This window comes from Poecilia formosa, unplaced genomic scaffold, assembly GCF_000485575.1.
Source record: "Poecilia formosa unplaced genomic scaffold, Poecilia_formosa-5.1.2 Scaffold407, whole genome shotgun sequence".
Taxonomy (NCBI): domain Eukaryota; kingdom Metazoa; phylum Chordata; class Actinopteri; order Cyprinodontiformes; family Poeciliidae; genus Poecilia; species Poecilia formosa.
Window position 1 is genome coordinate 360,099 of NW_006800346.1, and position 24,414 is coordinate 384,512.

The 24,414-nt window shown below is 40.9% G+C and overlaps 2 protein-coding genes and 1 long non-coding RNA gene across 6 annotated transcripts in view; 1 reads left to right on the forward strand and 2 right to left on the reverse strand.

Moving 5' to 3' along the window:
* Nucleotides 1-8,030, reverse strand: part of prr36b (proline rich 36b) — a 33,631-nt gene extending 25,601 nt beyond the window's left edge. For both annotated transcript variants that reach the window (XM_016663182.1, XM_007576443.2), the window contains exon 1: nt 7,656-8,030. The gene's annotated coding sequence lies outside the window, so the exon portion shown is untranslated. The remainder of the gene's footprint in view (nt 1-7,655) is intronic.
* A 4,146-nt stretch (nt 8,031-12,176) lies between these two features.
* Nucleotides 12,177-15,770, forward strand: LOC107833558 (uncharacterized). Its single transcript, XR_001659320.1, has 2 exons — nt 12,177-12,809; nt 12,994-15,770. It is a non-coding gene; the product is annotated as an uncharacterized LOC107833558 (long non-coding RNA).
* mcoln1b (mucolipin TRP cation channel 1b) lies at nt 15,363-23,574 on the reverse strand. 3 transcript variants are annotated; one of them, XM_007576445.2, is made up of 14 exons: nt 23,354-23,574; nt 22,187-22,425; nt 21,691-21,852; nt 21,222-21,378; nt 20,458-20,539; nt 19,886-19,982; nt 18,987-19,086; nt 18,801-18,907; nt 18,145-18,294; nt 17,458-17,559; nt 17,246-17,368; nt 16,602-16,808; nt 16,328-16,508; nt 15,363-16,224 (listed from the first exon to the last, which is right to left on the reverse strand). In XM_007576445.2, exons 1-13 carry the CDS (start codon nt 23,394-23,396, stop codon nt 16,377-16,379), a joined length of 1,701 nt encoding a protein of 566 aa, XP_007576507.1. In that variant the 5' UTR covers nt 23,397-23,574; the 3' UTR covers nt 15,363-16,224; nt 16,328-16,376. The 3 variants fall into 3 exon arrangements, with proteins under 3 accessions (XP_007576507.1, XP_016518670.1, XP_016518669.1); XM_016663184.1 differs by having other exon boundaries at nt 15,363-16,242; XM_016663183.1 differs by having other exon boundaries at nt 15,363-16,508.
* Nucleotides 23,575-24,414: the final 840 nt, after the last annotated feature.

The window sequence follows — 24,414 nt, forward strand, 5'->3', positions numbered from 1 at the left end:
TTTTGTCAAACAAATCCATGGTGCGTGTCATTTATAATTGATAAGTACAGATTGTTTAGATAAATCAACTTCCGTTTAGGGATGAGCTGGTTACCACTACCAGGGTACAAAAATGGAGTGACAATTTTTTTTTTTAGAAGTTTTAAACTGCAACATGAAAAACCATTACAGACAGACCAATTACAACAGGGAGGGCCAAAGTAAGCAACGCTGGATGTCACCTGCATTCCTGATTGCTTGTGGTTCCATCAACCAAAGGTGTATGGAGTGAGAGAGTAAGGCAGAACAAAAGAAACTCATCGTCCTCATCATCACTTTGCTGTTAGCATATTGTGCTTCATTTCCATTTAGCACATGTTTGTGCAAATTCCAATTCCAAAAATAAATTTGCTTAATGGAAACATGCCAATCTCAAAAAGACAAAAGTTTTTTGTTGGATTTTTTTTGTTGTTGTTGTTAGGATCAGGTGGTTTCTCGGCCATATGGAAATAGGTTTATTTCACAAAACTGCAACGGAAACACTGTTTTGCTTCATACAAGTCATATGGTTAACGACTGCCAGAAAATACAAAGAACACACGCTTTATTTTTAAATAACTTCCTGCATGAACAAAGTTATTCATGTGTGACTTTAATTGTATTTCTTACTTATCTGAAGAATCGCAACTGCGAAATTGTGTTTTTTCGACACTAGTGGAATACTGACAAAGTTTTGTGCACGTTTGTAATGGAAACACAGCTGTCAAAATAAATGACTGCAACATGTGGTCAGAGAAGCTGGCATTAACCCTCCGGAGCCAAACATGAAAACATTACAACATCCTCAAGTGGTAATTTCAGAGATAATAGTTTCATGAAACTGAATTGTTCACAATAATTGTAAATAAATATTAGTCTACCACCAAAGTCCAAACATTGCAGGAGTCATTCGTCTCACCAACGTTACCTATCCCTCTCATTCTTATGAATGTCAAAACCAACGCACATGAACACTTAAACGTTGCGCTCCCATATTGTGGCCAGAACCTCCTCCTACCTCATGGGGATGTGCAGATTAACACACGACCAGACCTCGTTAACCCTGGACAAAGAGAGATGCTAATCTTGTACAGTCGGCCTCGGCTGTCCTCCAACTGTGCGGTGACACACAGAGAGGGAGAGAGTGAGGAAGGGGAAGAAGAGAGAACAAGGGAGGTGTATGTAGCCGTAACAGAGAACTCAGTATGCCCCAGAAAGGAGACAATACCACGGGGAGGCCTCACTCCATCATCCATCCTATAACAATGGAGGATAGAGACAGAAAACGACTACAAAAAGCAGGCCCGACGCAAGTGCTACAGTCTGGCTGAACTCCACCGCCTGCAGCGACGAGCAGCAGGGCAGCGCAAAGCTCAACTCTGTGGATATTGATCGCAGTGGAGAAAGTAAGCGGCCAGTCAGGCAGACCCACAGATGGCCAGGACACGGACAGACACAGACAGAGGAAGTGCATTAGTAAGGCAGGTTCCTCTGATGCTGTTAGCTCTGTCCCTTGGGAGATAAAGGAGACAGTAATGACAAGGTTTTAGGTGGGGACAAAAGAAGGTTGAGTGGATAAAAACAGACAAGAAGGGATGGTATGGAAAAAAACTCAGCAAGATAAGAAGGTAGACTTAGGATCCAGCAGAGTGACCAAGGCTAATTTGTAACTTGAAGAGCTGCTGGATCATCTCCATAATGGGCTGTCTGCCCACAAACAAGCTTCTCTCTGGGGGTAAATGAGATCAGGCCGGGCCAGGACCAGCTGGTGGCTTGGATCAATGACACCAGACAGAGCGGATTCAGAGATGGAAGAGGTGGGCAGCAGTGGAGCATCTGGACAGGATGGCGGAAACCCGTCCGGGTGGCTCCAATGTTCCTACCAGATTGCACAGGGCGGTATGGACACCCACGTGCGGGGTACAAGAAGAAGAACAACCGAGTCCATAAGAGGATTATGTGCTTCTGTCTGAAGTAGAACAAGACACGTTCCAGATGGGATCTGATCTTTCACAGGATGTGAAACAGGTTGGGTGGTTGATCTGATCCATGCTTTGTGAGCACAGCTGGTCAGAATGCAAAACTACCTTGCCATGTCCAAACACTACTAGGATAGGCTAACAGCATCCTTAAGTGTGGAGGCTGGTACTGAAGGAAGATGACTTCAAGTTAGCCATTTTCAGCATTGGTTAAGTGTGTAAAAATGAAATCAGGAAGCAAAATTGACAAGAATAGAACTGAGACAGACATGTCCGCACAAAGGTCAGTTTTTACAACCGCGTACTCATTGGCTCAAAGACTCGCACAGGAAACTGTGCGGCATGAAACAGTGTTCACATCAAACTGTTTTGAAGCAACTGAGTTTATAATCCTGAGAGTCAACACAACCGGTCGGTCGCAAGAATGGGTAGTGTGACTGTGCAGAACTAACAGGTGGAAGGTGGCTACTATGGTGTAGAAGAAACAGAGCTAGGCACCCAGTTAGCTCGTCAAACTCGCAGACTGTGTGAAACGAAGTGAAAATAGAACATGAGTGCAACAGATTAAGAGGAAATTGTGGATAAAGATCACATTGCCAGTTTGGGAGTATTTTGGATATGTAGAACAAAAACAACAATCAAAAGTTATCGATATTGACATATGAAATGCTAATATCGTCTTACATTTTTCAGTCATATCGAACAGTCTTACCTACGTAAAAGGAAAATGTACTTTGTAGAGAGGCGTGTTTGCTGTTCATTCAGACTGTTACGACAGAAAGCTAGACTTTGGCAGGTTCCTTTTCCATTTGAAGAACTTGAAGTTTTGGTCTTCAGTACCAAACTGTTTTGTGGATACAAAAAAAGCAGTATTCTGTCTCAGGACGGCAATTTCTACACACAGAGGGAACACAGCTGCAAAATCTATTGAATCAAAATCAATATCACAACATTACGTTGTTACTACTCTATAACATTAATGATGTGTTTATATACACATTTCAGGTCCCAAGTAATTCAGACTCAGTGCTATTTTGGGTGGAAATTTTCCACTACTGGTGTCTATACTTGGAGGATAGATAAGGAAGATAAGAAACTACATTATTCAGAAAACACGAAGAGAAACTTTGATTTGCTGCTAGCAAAATCAAGGAACATGGTCTCTGTTGTAAAATAATTATCCTCAATTTTACAGTTAAAAATACATTACAATCACCAGTGTGTCATCTCTATTACAATAGTGTGAAGGGTTGACATTGGCAGTAACAAAGTAAGGAGCTCTATTTTATCTGGGAGCCAAAAGTGATTCAATGGACTCAATAATCACAATCTCCAAGACTGCCCAGCAACAAAAGACTAAGCTCCACAAACGCATTATGAAGAAAAAGGAAAAAAAGAAAGAAAAAGAAATCCAGTCCAGAAGCCTAGCAACTGATCTGTGAACTGTGTTCATTATCTATGCTCCCACCAGGGGAATTTAGATTGTCCAAACACAGCAAATTACTGCAGCTGTTGCCAAACCCAATCTCCAAACTGCACCACTAGTTGCCAACTGCGTGCGTGGACAACTGTGATACCACCGACCGTGTCTACTATCAGAACCAGGAGCACAGACAACAGTGGGGCTTATCTCTGCTTTATCGTCACTTTGCAAATGTAGTGTGGCGTCCAGAGCGGGTTTCCTTGAGGCGCCTATCGCCCGGACAACAGGGGGGAAATTCTGCAACAAAAAAACAAAAAAAAAAACAGACTGTTTCTGTTGGGGTTTAGATAATCTCAAAACAAAAAACTATTGTGTGGTTTTAATGGATTAGAAGAGAGCTACAGCAATTTGTAACGATGCCAAGGAGAGCAAGAGCCCTGGGTTAAGACTGAAAAAAGCTTGATGACCAGAGGCACAAACTCGCCCCTGTCAGCGGAGTTCAGAGCTGGGGGTGGGGGATTTTATTGTGAGTCACACTCCCACCAACACCAGCCCTTAGGCTAGAGGACCGACGACACATGTGTCTATTAATGCAGCCATCATCTCTCCTCTCAGAGCCGACGCTAGGGGTCAAGAGGGCAGCTTGAGGCTAAATTAGCTATTAGCATTTAAAACGGCTCAAACATCAGCGCACATAAATCCATTTTATAAGCGGACCACTTTACAGAACACTGAAAAGCAAGTTAAATACACAAGAGAGTAAAAATTTGCATTCTCAGATGACTGATGAGTCTAATCCAAATAGTCAGACATTAATCACTTGACATAAAGAGCAACTGCTTCCAATCATGTTGAATTCCTTATGCACCGACAACGTTAAATGTCAGATCATAAAGCTCAAGCACATGTCCAAGCATGATCAGTTTATTACTCTGGATTTTCTTTGACGAGCTAAGAGCTTTTAACCTTTTCCACTGATATTAAGTAAGAAAAGCAGAGACAGAACAGAACAGCATGCGTCTAAAACGCTAGTCAGGAAAAATTAGAGTGTTGAAAGCAAAGCACTTAGTTTATAAAGGAGGAGACTGAATGTCCCTGGACAGGAACCTCAAGAAAACATGTTTCAGGTCAAATCAACAAGTCATATCAAAACGGACAGGAAGAAAAGTGAGAGTCTGCAAACGCCTCAGGAAATGTGAGATGTGCATTTACTAAAAGTCCAGTAGCAATGTGTGCTTAGTCCTATATTCCTCTTAAAATATACCCAGAAAGCTATGAGTGAAGGGTTGTTAGAACATAACGTCTAAGGACGGGAGTTCTTTTCAATTCAATTTGGACATTTTATTGTTTTGAATATTACAATCACAATGAAATTCGGTATCTAACCAGAGCCGAGCAACCGCTTCATCCCTCCCCCTCTTTTTTTTTTTAGATATAAAGGTATAAACACACACCTTACAATGAAGACCCATGTAGAATCAATTTCACTGGTAACTTCTAAAACCCCTTTTTAAACCTCACCATGAAGCAGAAAAATTATATCCCAATATTTATATCTTTCCCACACAGATTCCTTGGTCACCTTAATGTGTTTTAGTTTGATTTCCAATAAATCCTCTCTACAAACAGAACGCCTCTGGCTTTAATCCACATGCTCTAAGTAATAATTTTCCAAATAACTTCATTTCAAAACTGTGCGCCTTTTAATGGCGGCTAAACTTAATTTCAAATGATTGCATCAAGCTCGGTTCAGCCTCATCCCAGAAGCAGAGTGAGTCAGCCATTCGTTCATCCATCCTGTGGCGTGGGGATGTGGTTGGTGGTGTGAGGAGGGTGAAGGGAAGGGGGGTGCAGTCTGGCTCACCCCTGACTTAAGAGTGCTGGAGAGCCTCCAAGCCCCAGCATGGGCAGCTCTTAAAAAAAAAAAAAAAAAAAAGAGCGAGAGAGAAAAAAAAAGCTCATCTTCGTTGCCCTGGGATGCCATTTATTCAGGATGACATCAACATCATGGTGGATCACCACATATTACCGGCCAACCCAATCTGGCTTCGCCCACGGGGCTTCAGACTATTTATGCTGTTGTCTGCACTGCCGCAAGGGAACAGAACACGGCTGTGGGCCGAAGACATGAGGATCGGCTCTTTTCTTCTTGCAGTTGTTCTACCATAGAAAAAGTCAAATTTTCTTCATACTCAATCACCTGGGTTTGCTTAGATTGATTCACTTTTTTTTTTACTTCTATCAAAGTACCTGAAAAACATTTTTTAAATTATATTATCAGTTCAGACCTCAAAGAAAACCCTGAAATCCTGGCACTAAACCCTGATTAGTGCACTTCTATAAGGGGTTTTTGGCTAGTACTGATTTTTTTTTTGTTTGAAATGTTGCTATATATGATGAAAAAAGTCACAAAGTTGGCAACAGTGGGGTGACTATTGTTAACTGCGAACCTATCAGTCAAACCTCTTTAAGATCGGTAGATAAGATCGGCTTCACTTGTAAATATCAGCTAATCACGGGGCTCCCAAAATTAAGGTGCATCCTTAATCTATATTTTAGAATCAGGATTTAATTAGGCTGCAAGTAGCTACTCAAGGTAATTTGAGTCGGTCTATATGATTGGATTTTATTGATTTATATTTAATAATTAAGCTAATCTCATCAAATTTTTCCATACAAATCAGAGATGCACCACTCAGGCTTTTCTTGGCCAATGGCTAATTTCTGGCATGGTTTGAGCTCTGACTTGGCTTTTTTGTCTGGTGTAGAAAGTTTTATTCTCTAGATTTTATCACAGAGAAAAAACATTTTTTTTTAGAAATATGTAATCAAATAAATCAAATAAATATCATCCATATAGATTAAATTGTAGAGAATCTTATACAATCAAAACTATAACTCAAAAAAGAAGAGATGCGCCAATCAAGCCTTTATGACCGACACAGAGTTTCCATTTTCGATGAGTCCTGAAAGCCATTTTTGAATCCATTCCAAGGTCTATAAGCACAAAAGAAAAATGTGGTGCAAACTCGTTGATGAAAATGTTTTAAATCCAAGAAAAAATTAAAGAATTACAAAATTCTTACTAAATTTTATCTGATTTTAAGTTGTCAGTTGGAACACTTATAGACAGAAAATGATTAACAAATTTACACACACAAAGATTAGAATAAAAGAAAGAAATAAAGAAACCGGATCTTAGGCATTTATTTTTGCTGATCACCAATCAAGACTAAATGTTTTCAGTCTGATTTATAACCGACTTTTTCGTCCCTATGATTTGTGTATGAATTGCACTGGTTTGTCTTTTCAAGTCCCCTGGGATGACATTTGCTGTGTTCTTTTGGAATACAACAAATCCTTGCTCACTTGCCACAAAAAAAGGTCAGGAAGGGGGAACCCCCCTAAAGCCTTAAACCACAATGGCCGATCACTTTTAGAGGGGTTGACATTAATCACCTCTGATTATTTCACAGCTGTGCGCTATTCTATTTAGAGATATTTCAGCTCCACTCTTCGGCTTTTGAAGAGGTCGTTGCCTTAACATGCTGATGGGAAAATGTTCTATGAAGAAAAAAATTAGAATTAAGACGCTGTCTGTTTATTCATTTTCACACACTGAAAAAGGAGAAAATTTGAAATCCCCCCCCCTCCCCCAGAGGCGGCTGAAACATCTCTCGCTTCTCACACTACTTTTGCCCATCACAGAACAATGGGAATTCGCGATGAAGGATGGAGGAGGGGAGACAAGAAGAGGGAAAAGAGGGGGCAAAAAAAAAAGTTTAGGGTGAAAAGGCGGACAAAATGCTCACAAAAGGAGGGAAAATGTTTTCTACGCAAGGACAAGAAACACGTTAAAGCGATTAAATTGGTTGTACGGTTTGTATCTAACAGGTCTGCTGGGCAGTTTGGCGACCACGCAGCCTGGCTGCCACCGCCCCACTCGAGTCACAGACACGGAGCACCTCGCCACACAAAGGCGGCATGACATCCAAAATAAAGCTTATACACATTTTATTTTACGCGTCTAACATAAATATCCATTCAAAAAAAGCAGCAACTGTAATTCAAATACTTTATACGGAGCTCAAATGTAACAGAAACGGTAATGGCGCAGACGTCTTCAACGGTCACCAGACAGGGCGTTAATTTTAAGCCACCGTTGTTTTTATTTACGGTACTTACTGTCACCGACTTTAGCACGCTAGCTAAAGCTAAAACAACCTGGGACTTACCGGATAGCGTAACTGCAAGCTAGCAAAAATCCTCTCCAGCTACGCCCAGTCAGTGTTCGCCAGTCCGCCGCCTCTCGAGTCAGAAAGTGGGGATGAAATTGTAAGATAAAGCTGGAGTGAGAGTAGGAGGGTACCGGGGGACGGCGAAGTCAAGTCGAACCGAGCCAACGGACAATGAACTTGTGAGTCGCGAGCGCCGTTTTCCCACAAGTGATGCGCGCACCCTTGAAGGAAGAAAGGAGGAGAGTGACGGTTCGCTTCACTCCACTGCACACTCACTCACGATACTGGAGCCGGTGAACGGAGGGATGGAACAGGCGGAGGAGAGGCTGGTGCATTCGCGTGCTGCTCGGAAATGTTGGCCATGTTGTATCCGGTGATACAGTTTCTTTTTTGTCAAATACCAAATTCTGTGACTCTGCAGGTTCTACATAAATAAATTCTAAGTGGGATTCTCGTTTTACTGGAACTTCATGAATGTTGTACACAGCGGAAACGTGTGTAGGGGGAAAAAAACAACTTAGTAGCATTTTAGGAATTTATTAGCATAATATTTTCACACTGAAAATATTATTATGATCCCATCTTTTGATTGATTTATTCAAAGAGACATCTATATTAAAAGATTTGGGGGGTTTATCGTATCTAGTGGCCAGACAGGAAAGCTGGTTGGGAGAAGGAAGACAACACGCTGTTGTTGGCAACATAAACAAACCAATAATTTAACTGGGTTCAGTGAATATTAAATAGAAAATAAATATGTGACATGTACATCTTCCCAACAGTGATGACAACATTGCCACAGTGGTGACAGAGTCATGCTGTGGGGTGACTGTGTTGAGGTATCGCATAATAAAACCTCAATAAAACGCGTTGAAGATTGCGGTTGCAATAAGACAAGACTTGCAGGAATGCACTGACTCAGCAGGGTTGACTATAAATGCATGCCACACTTCTCAGATTTTCATTTGTAAGCAGAAAAGAAGAGAAAACACTTAACAACCGTGCCTGTTTGTGCCTCCAAATCTTAATGTGAACTGAAACTGGAGAAAGTGAAAACTCAACAGGTGTGAATACTTTTTGCAAGCCACCATATATACAGTTGTCTCTCAAATGGATAGGACATATAAACAGCAGACCATTTTCTTTTTTGCCCTGTGAAAAGAAAAAAAAAGTGTCTTTACTACGAGTCCGTGAATGGAGCATTCACCAGACAGAAGCGGCATGGCAAAATTGAAAGAGAGTGAATAGCAAATAGACGAGAAACTCTCTTTTTTTTCTCCACTGAAAGCAACCAATCCCCTCCAGTCTGGAGGGGGTTGGGGGGATTATTCAAATCAAGGATGATGTCACCTCTTTGCAAGTCACCCTACTCTCTTGTCCGAGCTTTTCCCAGTTGTCTGGTGCCCCCCGCATCCCCTCCCCCTCCCCCTCCAGGCCCCTAGAGCCCTTTATCTCGACTGTTCAAACTCTTTTCTTCCATTCTCCATGCCCCACTGCACACACACACACACACACACACACACACACGGTGAAGCAGGGTTGCGCCGCATGCATCAAGTTGGCTGTATTGTCCGCTTTCAGTGCTACTGTCACAGCAGAACACCCTGAATGCATCTCAAACCTGTTGATTTTTGTTGTTGTTGAAATATCATAATAATGTCTTAAAACAGGATGTGTATCTGTTTGCAAATGTTCACCATGTGCAGCTAAAAATCAAAACAAAAAAAAGTGAGCTTTCAGACACAAAGACAGCAATGTGCAGAGTGTGCAGATTGTTTTTTTTATTTTTTTTTAGTCCTCTCCCCATCAGAGTGCAGTAGCACATGGTGTTGAATCATCTCTGCTGAATCTTTTTGTTTCTGCAGAACACAGCTTTTCATCAGAGACTGTCTGGGTGGGCACACCGCCTGTCTGCCTGTCTGCCTGCCTGTCTGCTGCGCTGCATGCTCAGCCCCCAGCAGCCGCCTGCCGTCCCCTGTCTACATGAGCCAGGCTTTTGTGTGCTGCTCTGCTCTGGATGGGATTTTTTTTTCTTCATGTCATGCCTGTCATCCACTCTTCATTTTCTGTCTGAATATGTAAAACGCAGCCAGAGGATGCTTTGTCTGAAGCGGGCTGATCTCAGACGTCTTTGCTCACACTCTGGAGGAATTCGCCTCCAGAAAACCTGACAATGCTGAGCATTATTTATCGATTTACCGACAACTTGTGTCCTCTGGTCTTTATTCAGGTTCTAGCCGACCACCGATTACCAATCTTTAAGAAACCATCATTTCAAATGTAAACATATTCTAATTTTCAAAAAATAAATATAAAGGTTTCAGATCTCCCAAATATGTTACATTTTAAAGGAGTATTTTAAATTGGTATTATTGACTCTTTCTTGAGCTTTACATCATGTTATGACGTTATTCCGTCAACAAAAACACACCCGAAGTGTTGCTTTCATTTTTCCATGCATGTTTGAGAAATCCTTTAATCTCCTGTGGCAACCATTCAGCTGTGCAAAACGCCTGGGTGGACGTAGCCCCACCTTCGAGGATCAAACTCCTCCTCTGAGCTGCAGCTTCCACGCTCCTGCCTCACAGAGCAGCTCTCCCCCACTCAGTTCCTGCAGACTAGCCAGCAGCAGCTAGCAAACACCTGGAGGAACTGTGAGTCTGCTGAGCTCATTATAGGAGCTACTTCTCAGTGAAATGCTGGTAGTGATGTTGTGATGACTTCCTGAAGGCGGAGTTTCAGAAAAAGAAGGAGTTTCTTAAAGAGACAGAGGCACAATTTCAAGGAGATAAATTACGAAGTGAAATTTCTCTTAGGTCATATTTTATATATATAACATTTTTATAACAACTTAAGGTAACATAATAACTTGATTGTGCTCTAATGGCACTATGTGCCTGGAAAACACAATACCGGCCCTTTAAGCATTAATGTATGGCGCCTGTTAGTTTAGGATTCCTGTAAGCAGTGACTCAGTTTGCTTGACGATTTGCAAAATGTAAATTTTTATGTATATTTCAACAAGGCACTAAATATAGCTAGCTGAACTGTTGTAGAGGTCAAAGGGAAGTCCTCTTTGTGCGTGCGTGCAGGTGTGTGTGCAAGTAATGGAAGCTGAGAGGGAAGAAGGTGTGAACTGGGCCGTTCAGTGCCTGCTCACTAGAGACTGATGGACATATTGGCACAGGCAACCGGGAGCAACAAAGAGAGGAAGGTGGTGTTTGTTCTCTCTTTTTTTTTTCGCCACACAGGCGGTGGTTATGGCGGCAGTGGAGACAGGAAGGGGCAGGGCACTATACCCGGCGTGCAGTTCCCGTGTTATTTATCTCATTGGTTTTTTTTCTACATTGCTCGGAGTCCAGCTAGGGTGGCCACAACACACACGCACACACACACACACACACACACACAAACACATACAGAAATTTAAAAAAAAGAAAAACTGGGGCCTTTGCTTTCAGTCAACCCTGAAAACCTGGCCTCCAGTTTTGCTCCACACATTAGTTATTTAACCAGCAGCAGATACAGATACAGATACAGGCACGCTCTCCTTGGGTTTCATTTATTCCGGCATGAAGAGTCACATTGCACACAGGCCTGAATCTCCCGGAGACACACCCATCTCATCAGACACCCTGGATCATTACCACAAGTGGCCTCCGAGAGCACGAGGAGGCATCTGCACACGCAGCCGTTCACACTCCAAGTCGAGCATTATATTAGAAATCCGGTGCGTGTGTGTGTGCGTGTGTGTGTACGAATAGCGAGCTGGCTGGCGCAGGTTAGCACATGCCGGTGCAGCTGCCGCTGCTCTCTGCACGCAGCATGGATTCCCTGAAGAACCCCATGCGCCAAACACCGCATATCATTAGCATGCAGGATGTTTCCACACTCCCTGACAAGCAACGTGTGAACAAAAGAAGGCAACAAACGTCTAATTAATGGACTTTAATCATGCCCTCTGGCTCTCCCTACTGCAGCATGTGGGTCAAACGATGCTCACTGACAACAATGGAGACTTTATCGTAAATATGTTTTACCCAAAGGGTGTCGTTTGTAAAGTTTATTCAGCCTGTAGTAGAGCAAAAAAAAAATAAAAAAAAATGTGGGTGTTCATTTTTCAGTCACATTTTCACCATGTTATTCATACATGAATCACTATTAGAGTCCCAAACTAAATATTTAATTCACAAGCAAAAAGATTTAGCTTATAAACGATACATTTAGCTCTCAAATTAAATAGTTTGTTCGAAAATTAAATGTTTAGGTGGAAAAATCATTTTTTAAACTAAATATTTAGTTAGCTAAATATTTTGTTTGAAAATTAAATGTTTAGGTGGAAAAATAATTATCTTTAACTAAAATCTTAGTTAGAAAAATACATATTTCATTTGGGGCTAAATATTTAGCTTGGAACTAAATATTTAGTTTGTGAATTAAGTATTTAGTCTGCAACTTTAGCATTTATAAATGAATGAATAACATGGAGAAAATATGACTGAAAAATGATTTCTTTTCTCTATAGCAGGCTAAATAAATGTTTTAAAGTGTAACTTTACAAACGCCACCCTACAGATAACATTCCTGAATCTGTTTCTTTCTGCAAGATTTTATTTTATTTTATTTTTTCAAAGATGGCGTTAACCAGCTTTGAAAGCTGACGTCATCAGTCCAGCCCGTTACCTGTCGCCGTAAGTGCCGCTTCATCAGCTCCGGTACCTTCCTCTGCTGAATAATGCATCAACATTCTGCGCTTATTGGTCAGCGATACCACTCCAGCACATTAGGGAGTGACTGCCTTGATGTCTGTTCCATCTGAACAATACCTAGGTGCGTTGTTTTTCTTCTTTTTCTGCTGAAGCAGCTGACCTGTACTTCCATTTACACAGTAGATTTGAAGGTCAAGCACTTTTCTGATACATTATTTATTTTTTAATGTGGCTAATCTTTTACCAGGCCTCCTTTGGAAAGTGCCTTTGGGTTTTTTTTTCACCCCGCTGCTTCCTGTCATTTCTTTATTGCCTCTCATTTTGATTTCCTGGGTTTGGTTTGCTTGTAGGAGAAAGAGCACGCTTCCCCCCTCTAGTGGTGACTAACTGTACTAACAAAGTACAAGGAACATGACAATACAAAACTAAGAACTGGACTACAGTTAACCCTCTTAAGACCATAATTGTAACTGGGGCGCCTGGTATTTTTCTGATTTTATGGCTGTAAAATTCTCAAAAAATGTGCAATGAGTCTGAATTTTTGCTCTTTTTTCCAGAACAACCTCAGCTTTCAGTATTCGATAGTTATTTAACATTTCTGTCTATTAAAAATTGAGAATAAACAGTTTAAAATGATGGACGGAGCCTGAGGTATAAGTGAATATTGTTGTTGCTAGGAGATCTAGCAACAACACTATTGGGTCCCCCAAAACCTCGTGGGTTTAGACAGAGCAGACTTTTCAAATGTAGGGCTTTTTGAATCAGGTGGACCCACTAAAACAGGAAGCGCTTCCAAATATGGATGATAGCATGTTGTTAGTTAGGTTTTAACTATAAGTCTAGTAATGTTCTTTTTTTTAACCTTGAACTTGTTTTCCAGGAGCTTTCATTCAGACTGAAACAGGGGTGTTGATGCAGAGCAGCAACTCTTTCAACCAACGGCAAAAACGTTGCGGTTTTTAATTTCGGGCTAATCCAGAAATTAAAGCCGCTGTTGTCAGTAATACAAAAAGATGCCCTGTCACAATGAGCTCAAAACTAAAGCAGAAATGGTGTAATGCTGACGGAATTTAATGTTTTGAGTTACATTTACAGTTTTGTTGAAAGTAGTCATTAGCCACTGATGTGAGTTACAGGCAGACTGGGGAAACAGACTGGGTTTACTTCGTCTCCTAGCTACTGCTCTCAGAGAACATTTCTCCAGACGTCCTCCTCCTCACTTGCTGTTTAAAATCTTTGCCTCATAAATTCATATTAAAGGTGGATACTTGACTATTCCTACTTCTGTCTTAGGTGCCCAATGTGTTGTGCATTAAAGCCTAAAGCAGCAAAACATCCTTTTTCAACTGTCAGCTCTTATTTCCGCTTTGTGTTTATTTTCATTTTTTTCAGACATATGATCTGAAAAAAAAAAAAAGCTCAGAAAAAAGCATGAGTTCTGTGCGTTGAACATAAAACATTTACCGATTGCAAAAATAAATAAAAGCCTCTTTAATTCTTCTGAATTCTAAGTGGTAAATGTAATGTTTCCACATAATCCAATATGGCTGCCATGAGTTTAAAGTGATCAAAACGGGAATAAGATTTTGTTGCACTTCTGCCAGACTGTTACTTAATCTTTTTACCACAAAAAAATAGATGTGCATTGTTTGGATTGATAAAATACAGAGTTTTTAGCTTGTAAGCTACTTAACAGTTATTCACAGAGGGAGGTGCCAAAACAATAACATGAAAATTATTTATATAGTCAAAATGTTCTGTACATGACAGAGGTTTGTGCATGTGTTAACAATGTGATCTGTAGCAGTGACACGCCTATAATGTATCTGCATGTACCTCAGAAAGTACAAAGTTGCGTCCCTGATGCTAATAGTTGTTAGCATAAACACTACAGCTAATTTGTGTCGTATTTAGCCTTTTAAGAAGCTGATGCCTAAACTTATGATGGTGCCACCAATGAGAACAACCTCTACATCTTTTAAGCTCTGAAACTCGCCTAGCATTGAGGTTAAAGCTCTATAATAACAACTCTTTCAAAAATATGTGGAATTGTCATTGAAACGGTAAATAAAAGGCAAATAACAGCAATCCACAGCCTTTTTTCGGTTTATTTAACTGAAATGTGTGCTCATCATTAAGACAGCATCAGCACAGAAAACTGAGTTGGACGGTGTAAAATGCTCCATGCTAAGTGCTTCCCTTTTTGCAATTGTCTCTTCTAAAATTGAGGTAATAATGAAAAATGCAGAAGTACATGCTAACAAACACAGTGAGGAATGGCTGCCAACATTAAACCACAGCAGAATCAGGACGCCTTCCTATAACTAAACACAGACTGGCTGACGCATTACATTTACAATGCTTTGCTCTGTTGTTCATAACCATGTGCCAAATTAAGTGGCACATAGTTAATTTGCACATAGTAATATTACTTTACAATACTATATCTGTGCAAATAAATTAACTGCAATCATTACTTTTGTAATTGTACAAATGTTTATGTATTTAAATTAAAGTGCAAAACAAAAAGCAATAAAAACCACAAATGACAGAAAAGAAGTAAAAAAAATCCTGGAATGATTAGTACACTTTCAAAAGTTTCCATAAACAATGTTTTTAAAGGCATACAAAGGAGTGCATTTCATTTATAGATGAAATAACCAGCTATCACACTTTGTCAAGTTAACTATAAAACAACGAACAGAATAATCAAAACTGCCTATGTTAAATCTCAACATGGAAAAAATACAGATTTGGACACAAACTGAGTTGAGAGGAAACATTTTTTTTCCTAAAAGTGCAACAAAATGAGCAAAAAGAATAAGACTGAATGCAAAAATTTCACAGAATAAGCACATTTTAAAATGCTAGCTAATGTTAGCAAAGGTTAACGCCATGAGATCGCAAACTAGCTTAAATAATTTTTTTTATATGTTACAGCGTAATAAAGATCAATTTTAAAAGTGCTGCAATAGATTTTTCCTTTTGTAGGTTTAATCTACAGCTTTTAAAATGTATTTATTTTTTTAAAATAGGGTCGAAATCAAGTACAAGTCGGTTCAGGTCTTCTTACTCAGAAACATAAAACAATCTATAAAACTTCCACAAACATTCACCCAAAACAAAAATCTGTCCAAAACTGACTTAAACACAGTAACATGTTCTCTGTCCCTTTAAAGTAACAAATGAACAAAGAAAAAAGAGAATAAAATAGTCATTGAATCATTCAAGTTACTAACATGCTAACTGCTAGCTAATGTTTACCAAGGTTGATGCTGAGAGCAAATTAGCTTAAAATAAAAGCTTCTATGTTATTGAATGCTAGAATTGTTTACTTTTGATATTCAATGTCTCACTGATTGAGGTTGTTCACAGTGGATATGCTGTAAAATGTTATATTTTTAATTAAAAAAACAAATAAATACAACCATTTGCCTGACTCAAAATATAGCCTGGTTAGCTAACTAATAGCAACCAAGTGTAACAGACAAGAATGCCTCAGGGTGTGTCACTGTGTCACTGTGTACGGTGTTTCTCTTTGCTCTTTTCTCACCAGTCAGCAAACCGGATTTTATTAATGAACCAAGCAAAGAGTTGCCCTGATTCCACTTGATAAACCCCATTTCCAGTCTTAAGCAATTAATTTTTGTTTCCCGGCGCTACGGGTCTGGCAATCTAAGGCCTAAAAGACTCAGTGAAAGGCAGCAGATTGTTCATACAGTACAAAAACTGAGGCAGGTTAATTGGACCGTGCCGAACGAATTTAAATGCAAAACTGGAATGCTGGCACCAAAGGACAAAAGCGGCCCAAGGTCAGCTGGTTCGCTCCACCAGCCTCCAGCATCCCTCCTGAGCGTCTGGAGAAAGGAGTGCAGCTGTCAGCGCAGAGGCAATGTGGGTCTTTGAAGATTAAAAAAAAAATGTAATAGTGTTTTGCTTTTTGACGCAGATGTCACTTACTCCTCTTTTTTTTGTGCATGTGCATGTATCCATTTTGTCGTCCTCCTCACTAGTCGCAGCAGCAGAGGAAGGAGCACGATGACCCGTCCGGCCCGCGGAACTTGCCGGAACTGGGCGTGTCTGTGCACTGAGCGATGAACGCGTGCAGCTCCGTCTCCGGAACCTGCTCCCTCGTTTGGGCCTGCGGGGAAGAGAAGGAGGCTGAAGGTGGAAAGAAAACCCCAACATTTCCGTTCGCAGCCGTGGGTGTGGCTCAAACCAAAGCTGTAGGTACCATGATGGTGTCGTAGGCTCCGGTGATGAGCGCAATGAAGAGCGACAGCACCATGTAGATGAACAGGGAGATGAAGGTGTAGAGGTAGACTTGGCTGAAGACCCACACCAGCGTGCCGCTCTGCTCCATCTCGGCGAACGTCACAAACATGTCGTCGCCGTTGATGAGGGAGAACAGACACTCTGACACCATGGACAGGGAGCGAAACTGCACACACACAATCCACCGACAGTCCACCGTAAACAGCAACTTTCAGTAGGTTTTACAACCTGGAAGCATGAAACAGAAACTCTAAAGCGGAACGGCACGACTACACGAGGGCGATACGGACTTAGAGTTATATCACTATATTTTGTAGAACTATTGTGATAACGATAAAAATTGCGACAATAAAATCGAAAATCTTATCATGACCAGAATTTTATTTTTTTACGATAAACAATTAACGATACAACAAATACCGTACACTAGGGATGAAATATTAAGAACGACGAGTTTCTGCCTGCTGGCCTGCTTCAAAAGAAAAAAAAAAAACAAACTCATCAAACCACACGCCGAGCGAATCACTACGCAATAACGAATTGATACTCATCATCAAAATACTGTTAGAATAAACTAGTGACTGCAGAGTGTGAGCTGTGTACCTTGACATGGTAGGGGCCCAGAACAATCCATCCACAGAAGCAGTATCCCAAATAAATCACAGCCACACAGCAGCAGAAGCGGATGACGCTGGGAAAAGCAGCTCTAAGAGTCACAATCAGGATCTGTGTGAAGAGATACAGCGACTTAATAAACATCCAACACACAGAAAAGACACGGTGTGCTGTTCTTGTAGAAGAAAACGTGCGATTACGTTGTATTTCTGGAAGAAACTGAAGTAGCGGATGACTCCCACCCACACCAGCAGAGTGGACGTTCCCAGCAGGATCCCACACACGTCGTACGACGACAGAGTCTGAAACGTGACACGTCGCAGTTAGTCAGGAAATAAGTACAGATGTCATTCGGTTTGGACGAATTTCTACTGTAGCAAGACGTGATTTTTCGTTTTTTTTTTCTTCTTTTTTTTTTACACATCATGCGCAGGGGGGAAAGTGATCCGTTAGGATTCCTTCACAATTTCCAGACTCAAAATTCAGGATTTCTCAGTTTTGTAGCCGTTTTATGAGAGAGAAACATAGAAATATTTTAAAAAAGAAGGATTTTAAAAAGAAGGATTCAGAAAGATCTAATAAAAAAATATTTACAAAGATTTAGAAAGAGATTTAGAAAGAAAGGTTCAGAAACAAGAAAAAAAAATATTTAGAAAGATTCAGAAAGAAAGATTAAAAAAGAAAGGTTTTACAAAGAAAGATATTTAAAAAAGAATTAGAAGGGAAATTTTAAAAAGAGAATGAGAGATAAAGAAAGAAAGGAAAAAAGAAGAAACAGTAAGAAATAATGAAGGCAAGAGAGGAAGAAAGATCATATTTTTCCAAACTCCACATGTTCCCAGACCATGCAGGAACCTGGAGCGTTGCTGACGGCACGCTGAACCCACCTTGGACTCTATCCCGATCTTGATGAAGCTGCCGACGATGGTGAACAAGTCGCTGATGATGAGCAGGATGTACCAGCCGTTGATGAACTCCATCCTGTCCCCCCAGCTGACCGTGCGCTCCAGTTTGTGATTGAAAAACTGAACGTATTCCTGTTCCGGGAGAGGGAACACAATCAGATACTGATGACACGGTTGAGCAGAAGCTGTCTGCGCTTGTTTTCAAGCGACAGCAACAGCAGCAGCTTTCCATTTACATTCCATTTACACGTTTTTCAAGTGATCTAAAGCTTCATCTATCTGCTGCACACAGTGCCATTTTACAGCAGAATCAAGTCTCTGTGTTACCTTCAGTTGTTATGAAAATGCTACATATATCAGGTATGGCTTTAACGAAGTTTAACTTTGTAATTTGATCCCTTGAAATTGGGCCTCTGTCTCTTTAAGAAGCTCCTGCTCTTTCTGAAACTCCACCTTCAGGAAGTCATCACAACGTGGCTTAACAACGTCTCTACCGGCGTTTCACTGAGAAGTAGCTCCTATAACGAGCTCAGAAGAAGCCCAGTTCCACCTTGTGTTTGCTAATTGCTGCTGGCTAGTCTGAAGGAGCTGAGTGAGAGGATAAAGGAAAGTAGAGAAGAGTTGTTTCTGTTTCCTACGTGCTGAAGGAGGATTCCTCTGAGGATGGAGCGGCCGCAGAGCAGCAGCGACAGCAGGCAGACGATCGCCACCACCACGTCGAAGAACTCTCTGGCGTAGCTCTCCGCTGACCGGGGGAGGAGAGAAATCAGTCGAATTAAAGCCCTTTTATTGAAACTTTGGAAAACGTTTCCACCGTGACTCACCGTGTCCGGACACGTTTGTGTCTTTACACTCCTTTATGGAGGCCTGGTTCTGGAGGAGGATCTTGATTTTGCCGCTGTGAGCTTTGTTGTCGAAGACGATCTGAGAGCACAGTGAGAACCGGGTGAGTCTAACAGGAAACGCTTCGCTCATTAGCGGGTCGCAGCTCTTCCTGGCTGGACCAAATGTTCCCGTCACATTTCTCTTTGTTCAGCCGAGACTTTTGGGAACTTCAGCTTCAGCTTAAACGTCTTTATCAGGGGAACACTGGTAAACACACACTACAAAAAACACTAAATGTTGCCATTGCTGTTCTAGTTTCTAGTCTAAATATCTTAGCACACTTGAAATAAGACAAAATTAACTTACAAGTAACTTTTTCACTTATAACATTTTACTTGTAACACTGGAAAAAATGTGGAACTAGAAATTTTTAATCAATATTAAGGAATTATTGCCTTAAATAATTAGTCAGTATCTTACTGAAAAGTTACTTGCAAGTTAGTTTTGTTTCATTTCAAGTGTCCATCTGCATTAAAGTCTGAAATCTGATATTAAAGTCTTATTCTGGACTTTTTTTTCCTCAGATTTTTGAGAAGAAACTAAGCTTAGTGGCACTAATCCTCTTCCGTACATGTCAAGCATCAGCACCGGTGTGGTTTAGTTCATCAGCCAGCAGGCGTTTAGCAACATGGGAGCTGCTAAGAAGCTTTACAAACTCTAAGCTTTTTCTCTCTCCAGCTGCTTTTCTGAAGATTTTTCTGTAAGATTTCCTTCTGCGTAAGACCGAAGTAAAAAAAAAAAAAAAAGAATAAAGCAAGACAAAACAAGAAAACGTTTCATAATTAATCATTTCAGGGTTAAAGTAGCTGAAAAGAAACAACTGGAAAACGAAGCTCACCGTGATGGCGAAGGTGTAGCAGTCGGGGATTTCGTTATTGATTATTGTCTGAATGTTGATGGCCTTCAGCTGGAAATCAACCGTGACGTTGATCAGCCTGAAGGGGAAACGAGCAGAGAAGCACGTCTCTTCTGTTTTATCACATTTATCACCAGACAAAATCAACTTCGGTAAATTAAAAAGGCAGTTTTTAAATGGTTATGTTATGTGCTGAGAGACAAATGTGATCCGAACCAACCTGAACTCTAACGTCAAAGTTATCAGAAAAGAAAAAGGAAAGAAAATGGAGTGACTGTGTCAAAAATCTGGATTAATATGTTTTGGGTTTTTTTCAAAATAAATAAAAACATCCTTTGGAAACAGCCTTTTGTATTTACTCAGATTATCTTTGATGTAAAATGTCTGTCTGATGATCTGAAACATCAAAGTGTGACAAAAAAAAAAAGTAAATAAACTCATAAGGACAGAAATACTGATATTTTCTAAGAGGTGCACAATTAGAGCTCCGGGAGGGAAATTATAATGTTAAGCAGGGAGAGAAAAAAAACAAAACAAAAAATACATCATCTAACTTGTAAAACTGGAGGGTGAAATTCTTGTAGTCGGCGTTTCTCGTCACAGGACTGTCGGGGACCGGATCGAGGCCGATGCAATCTGGAAAACGACATCAGAAAATAGCCGTGAAAGAACCGAAAAAACTGAATGAGGAAGTCCCATTTGAAAGCAATACAGGCGTCAGGTTTTTTTTTCCACATCACATGAAGCCAACATGAAATTTCTGCACTTCCCTAAAGCTTTTGAGCGCACAGTCACCCACTTGGAGCCGGACTTTTATTTCCATTCACCTTGCTATTTTAATAACCAAACCTTGGTCTGGCAATGACTGCAGAATCAGCAGATGTGTGCAAATAGCACCATTCCCAAGAAGACACCTGGTTTGCTGCAAATATGTGGAAAACAACCATGCTCATGCGTTTATGCCAAGAGCACACAAGTCTTGTAAAAGTAGGGCAGAGCTGCAGAGTGTCATGTGACACAGAGAAAAGATTTCCACAAGCGCCATGGAAATATTGACTTGGTGTAAACTACAGGAATGGAGGATGAGGTTTTGTTGCATCCACACAGCTTGTCCTGCTATATGTGCTGTAATTTCTGTAAAATGAATGAGAAACGTTGCACTTTGCATGTACTCTAATAGGTTATCAGGCAACTGGCTGGGGATCTAAATTGCCTGGCCTTGAACCGGTCTTTGAAATCTTTTTGAGCTTGGACCTAGCCTTTTTATCTTTTATTATTTTCAATAGTGCTGCCTACAAAAAGAGAAAACTGCTCCCACCTGTAACGACATGGGGGTCGATGTCAAACGTGTCGTTGACGGGGTCGATGGTGCCCGTCTTGAAGTACCTCTGGCAAAGGGAGAGAGCGCTCCCATTCGCGCCCACGCCCTTCACATATGCGTACCGGCCCAGTGCGATCTGAGGTAGAGCCATGTACTGTCAGTGGAGAAGAAAAGCGGAAAAGCGCAGCAGAATTTAACACCAGGAATCTGACGCCGAATCTGCATTCAGTTTTTAAAAGTATTCACACCCCAACGGCCCTCAGAAGTTTGTCAGGTTGGACATTCTGACCTCTAGATCTAAACACTGTAGATCACAACTGCAAAATGTAACATTTAGATAAGTGGCAGAAAGCACAGCTTTGTGTTGGTTTATCTGATAAAAACCTCAGTAAAAATCTTTGACGTTTGAGGTGTCAACACTTTTGAAAGGCACTGTAAATTTCCACCCTGGGAGCGTCTGGGCCACCTGCTCTACGACGAAGCCGATGCGGCTGTACAGCTCCAACTGTGTGTGGACGGCCTGAGGACGGTTGTCCTGGTAACCCTTCAGGAACAGGTGCTTGAACGCCGCTGTGTTTTCCTCCTTGAATGTCACGACCATCTGGTTGCTCAGACCGAACAGCACCAACTGGGAGGCGGAGGCAAAGGGAAGACACCGTTGGCTACGACAGACTGGAGAGAGATTACACAGCGACGTCACCGAACGGGCCACCTGAGGACGAGGGGGTGCACCGACTGCATTTTTCTGGCTGATGTGTAAAAACCCTGATGTGCACATTTTGACCAAAACCAATTTTTTTTTTGTCTGAAAAATCACTAAATATAGCATCAAATTGGCGAAAGTGGGGTGACTATTGATTTGTGGAGGTAGATGGGATCGGTTTCACATGGTCAATCTCCCAAAATTAGGGAAGTCGGGGCCGATTCATCGGTCCACCCCTTCTGCTCACCACTGCATCTACCTGCACGGTCACGATGATGATCTTTAGCAGCTGCAGCCCCAGTTTGAAAGGCTTGCGCCCCTTGGCGTGGTACTTGTCACAAGGGCTCATGAAGAAGTACTTGAGTTTCCTCCTCAGAGCCTCTTCCTCCTCGTCTTCATCCTGTGGCTGACCGCGGAACTGGGAGTCCGCCAGACTGGCACATCCGAGCACATCCTGGGATCCATAGCCGGACTTGGAGGACAGCAGTTTCTGTTTTTCTAAGGAAAACAAAAGAAGAATTGAAGAATTTTAAGGTATTACGTTGAGTCAGCAAAACAGACCCTTAGAATACTGCTGCCACCACCGTGCCTCAAAGTTCTTACAGTGTGCATTAGCTTTGAACTCCTCTAAACATCTGGCAAAATAACTCAGTCTTTGTCTTATTAGACCATAATGTGTTTCTTGATAAGACGTGCTTTCAGAAGAATGGCAGAAAATACTCTGAAAAAGGTGGAGAGTCTGTAGAGACATACCATGTAGACTGAAGGTTGCGACATGGGCGGTTCTAGACAAGGGCCAACAGGGACCAGGGCCTCTGTAGAACTGGAACCTGCGTCTCTGGAGCTCCAAGATGCTCTTTGGCTCACTTAATATATTAAACTATTTTTTATTTATTGTTTTGCTTTGTTTTGTTTTTCTTTTTAGCTTCCATTAAAAAAAAACCTGGCCCACATATTTTCATATCTCTATGAAAATATGTTTCCACTCAGAATATAAAATATCCTGTTGCTTTCTTCAGAATACATACAACCGCATAAAATTTAGAAAAAGTGAAAGGGTGTGAACGCTCTCAGACACCACGGATACATGTGTAATATGCACACACACATAAACGGAATATTAGAGTAAAAGAAAAACCCCTGTATAACCACTGAAAGTACACCTGATCACAGCGACAGACTATGACGTAGATCCATGCTCCACACTTCTCTAAGGCGTTAAATCTACAGAATGTCCCTTTAAGATGTTATCCACCTGTACAGGCTGTTCTCAAGTATACATCAAGCTAAACACAAACAAAGCACTCTGCCGAACAAAAGATGGAATAAAAACCCGAAGGATTTATTTATTTTTTTTATTTTTTGGCTGCAGCCAATACGCAGAGAAACGATCATGAATAAAGACTGAGAGGGAAGCGGGACCGACCTGCGGGGCTGTCAGGGACGCAGGTGTAGCCCGAAGACGCCATGGCGCTGACGGAGGCGGCAGGACAGCTCAGTACCAGCGGAGAGGCGGCGAACAGGACGGACCCATCTCCTCAGATCGGGTTTGATTTCACTGCAAACTGAGGATGCTCGCTGGCGCAGTGCTAAGGTAAACACCGCCGCAGCTTCCTGATAGCCACGTGACCACAGCTACGTCACAGAGGAAAATAAGAGGTGGACGAAGGATCAGACACAGGTATAATAAATATGGAGATCATGCCTATTTATTGTTTACGTTTTGATAAATGTGTTTATTCAGCCGAACAATATATTATTATTATTATTATTATTATTATTAGTAGTAGTAGTATTTTTATGATGCAGATATAATGAACAGACACTGTTGTTCTATCTGCAACATAAGAGTGCAAAAGCACATTAGATTTTTTCAGAAATTTTCTGGCAAAAAAAAGGATATTTCTGAGCTTCAAAAGTGAAATATTTTAAGAAAAAAAATCTGAAATTTTGAGAGTAAGCTCAAAAATTACTAGAAAATTTTTTAAAAATCTTGAAAATGTCCGAGTTTCGTAAGTTGAAAAGTTTTGAGTTTTGGAAATTTTCTAAGTTTCAAAAAGTCGAAACTCAAAATTTCAGTGAAAATATTTCTGGACTCAGGTCAATTTACAAAAGTGAACAGGAAGAAACTAAAACAAGCATATTTCCACTTATTTCTCATGTCAAATTATAACATGACCACAAAAGACTGCAGCACATAAAGTTAAATTTGTTGCAGTTCCTCTAAAGCCCTTCCTGGTGCATAAGATACGATCATTTTAACCTGTCCAGCAGGGTTGCGCTGACTGTGTGTGTGCGCTTTTGAGTCTTTTTTTATGCGAGTGGTTCTGGGAGCTGACAGTCTGACAGGACAAATGACTTATCTCCATGTTTGTCCTTGTCCATACATGTCCCTTAACTTACATGTAATACTTTTACTTCATGCACTTTTTGAGTAAAAAGTATTAATGCCGTTTTAAACTAAAAATATTAGGAGTTCTTAATTTT

Coding starts and splice junctions, on each gene's coding strand:
- mcoln1b (XM_007576445.2), bottom strand. CDS start 23,396: ATGGCGTCTTCGGGCTACACCTGCGTCCCTGACAGCCCCGCAG. Junction 20,540..21,221: donor CGACCCCCATGTCGTTACAG/GTGGGAGCAGTT, acceptor GTCGTTTTCCAG/ATTGCATCGGCCTCGATCCG. Junction 17,560..18,144: donor AGATCGGGATAGAGTCCAAG/GTGGGTTCAGCG, acceptor GTCACGTTTCAG/ACTCTGTCGTCGTACGACGT.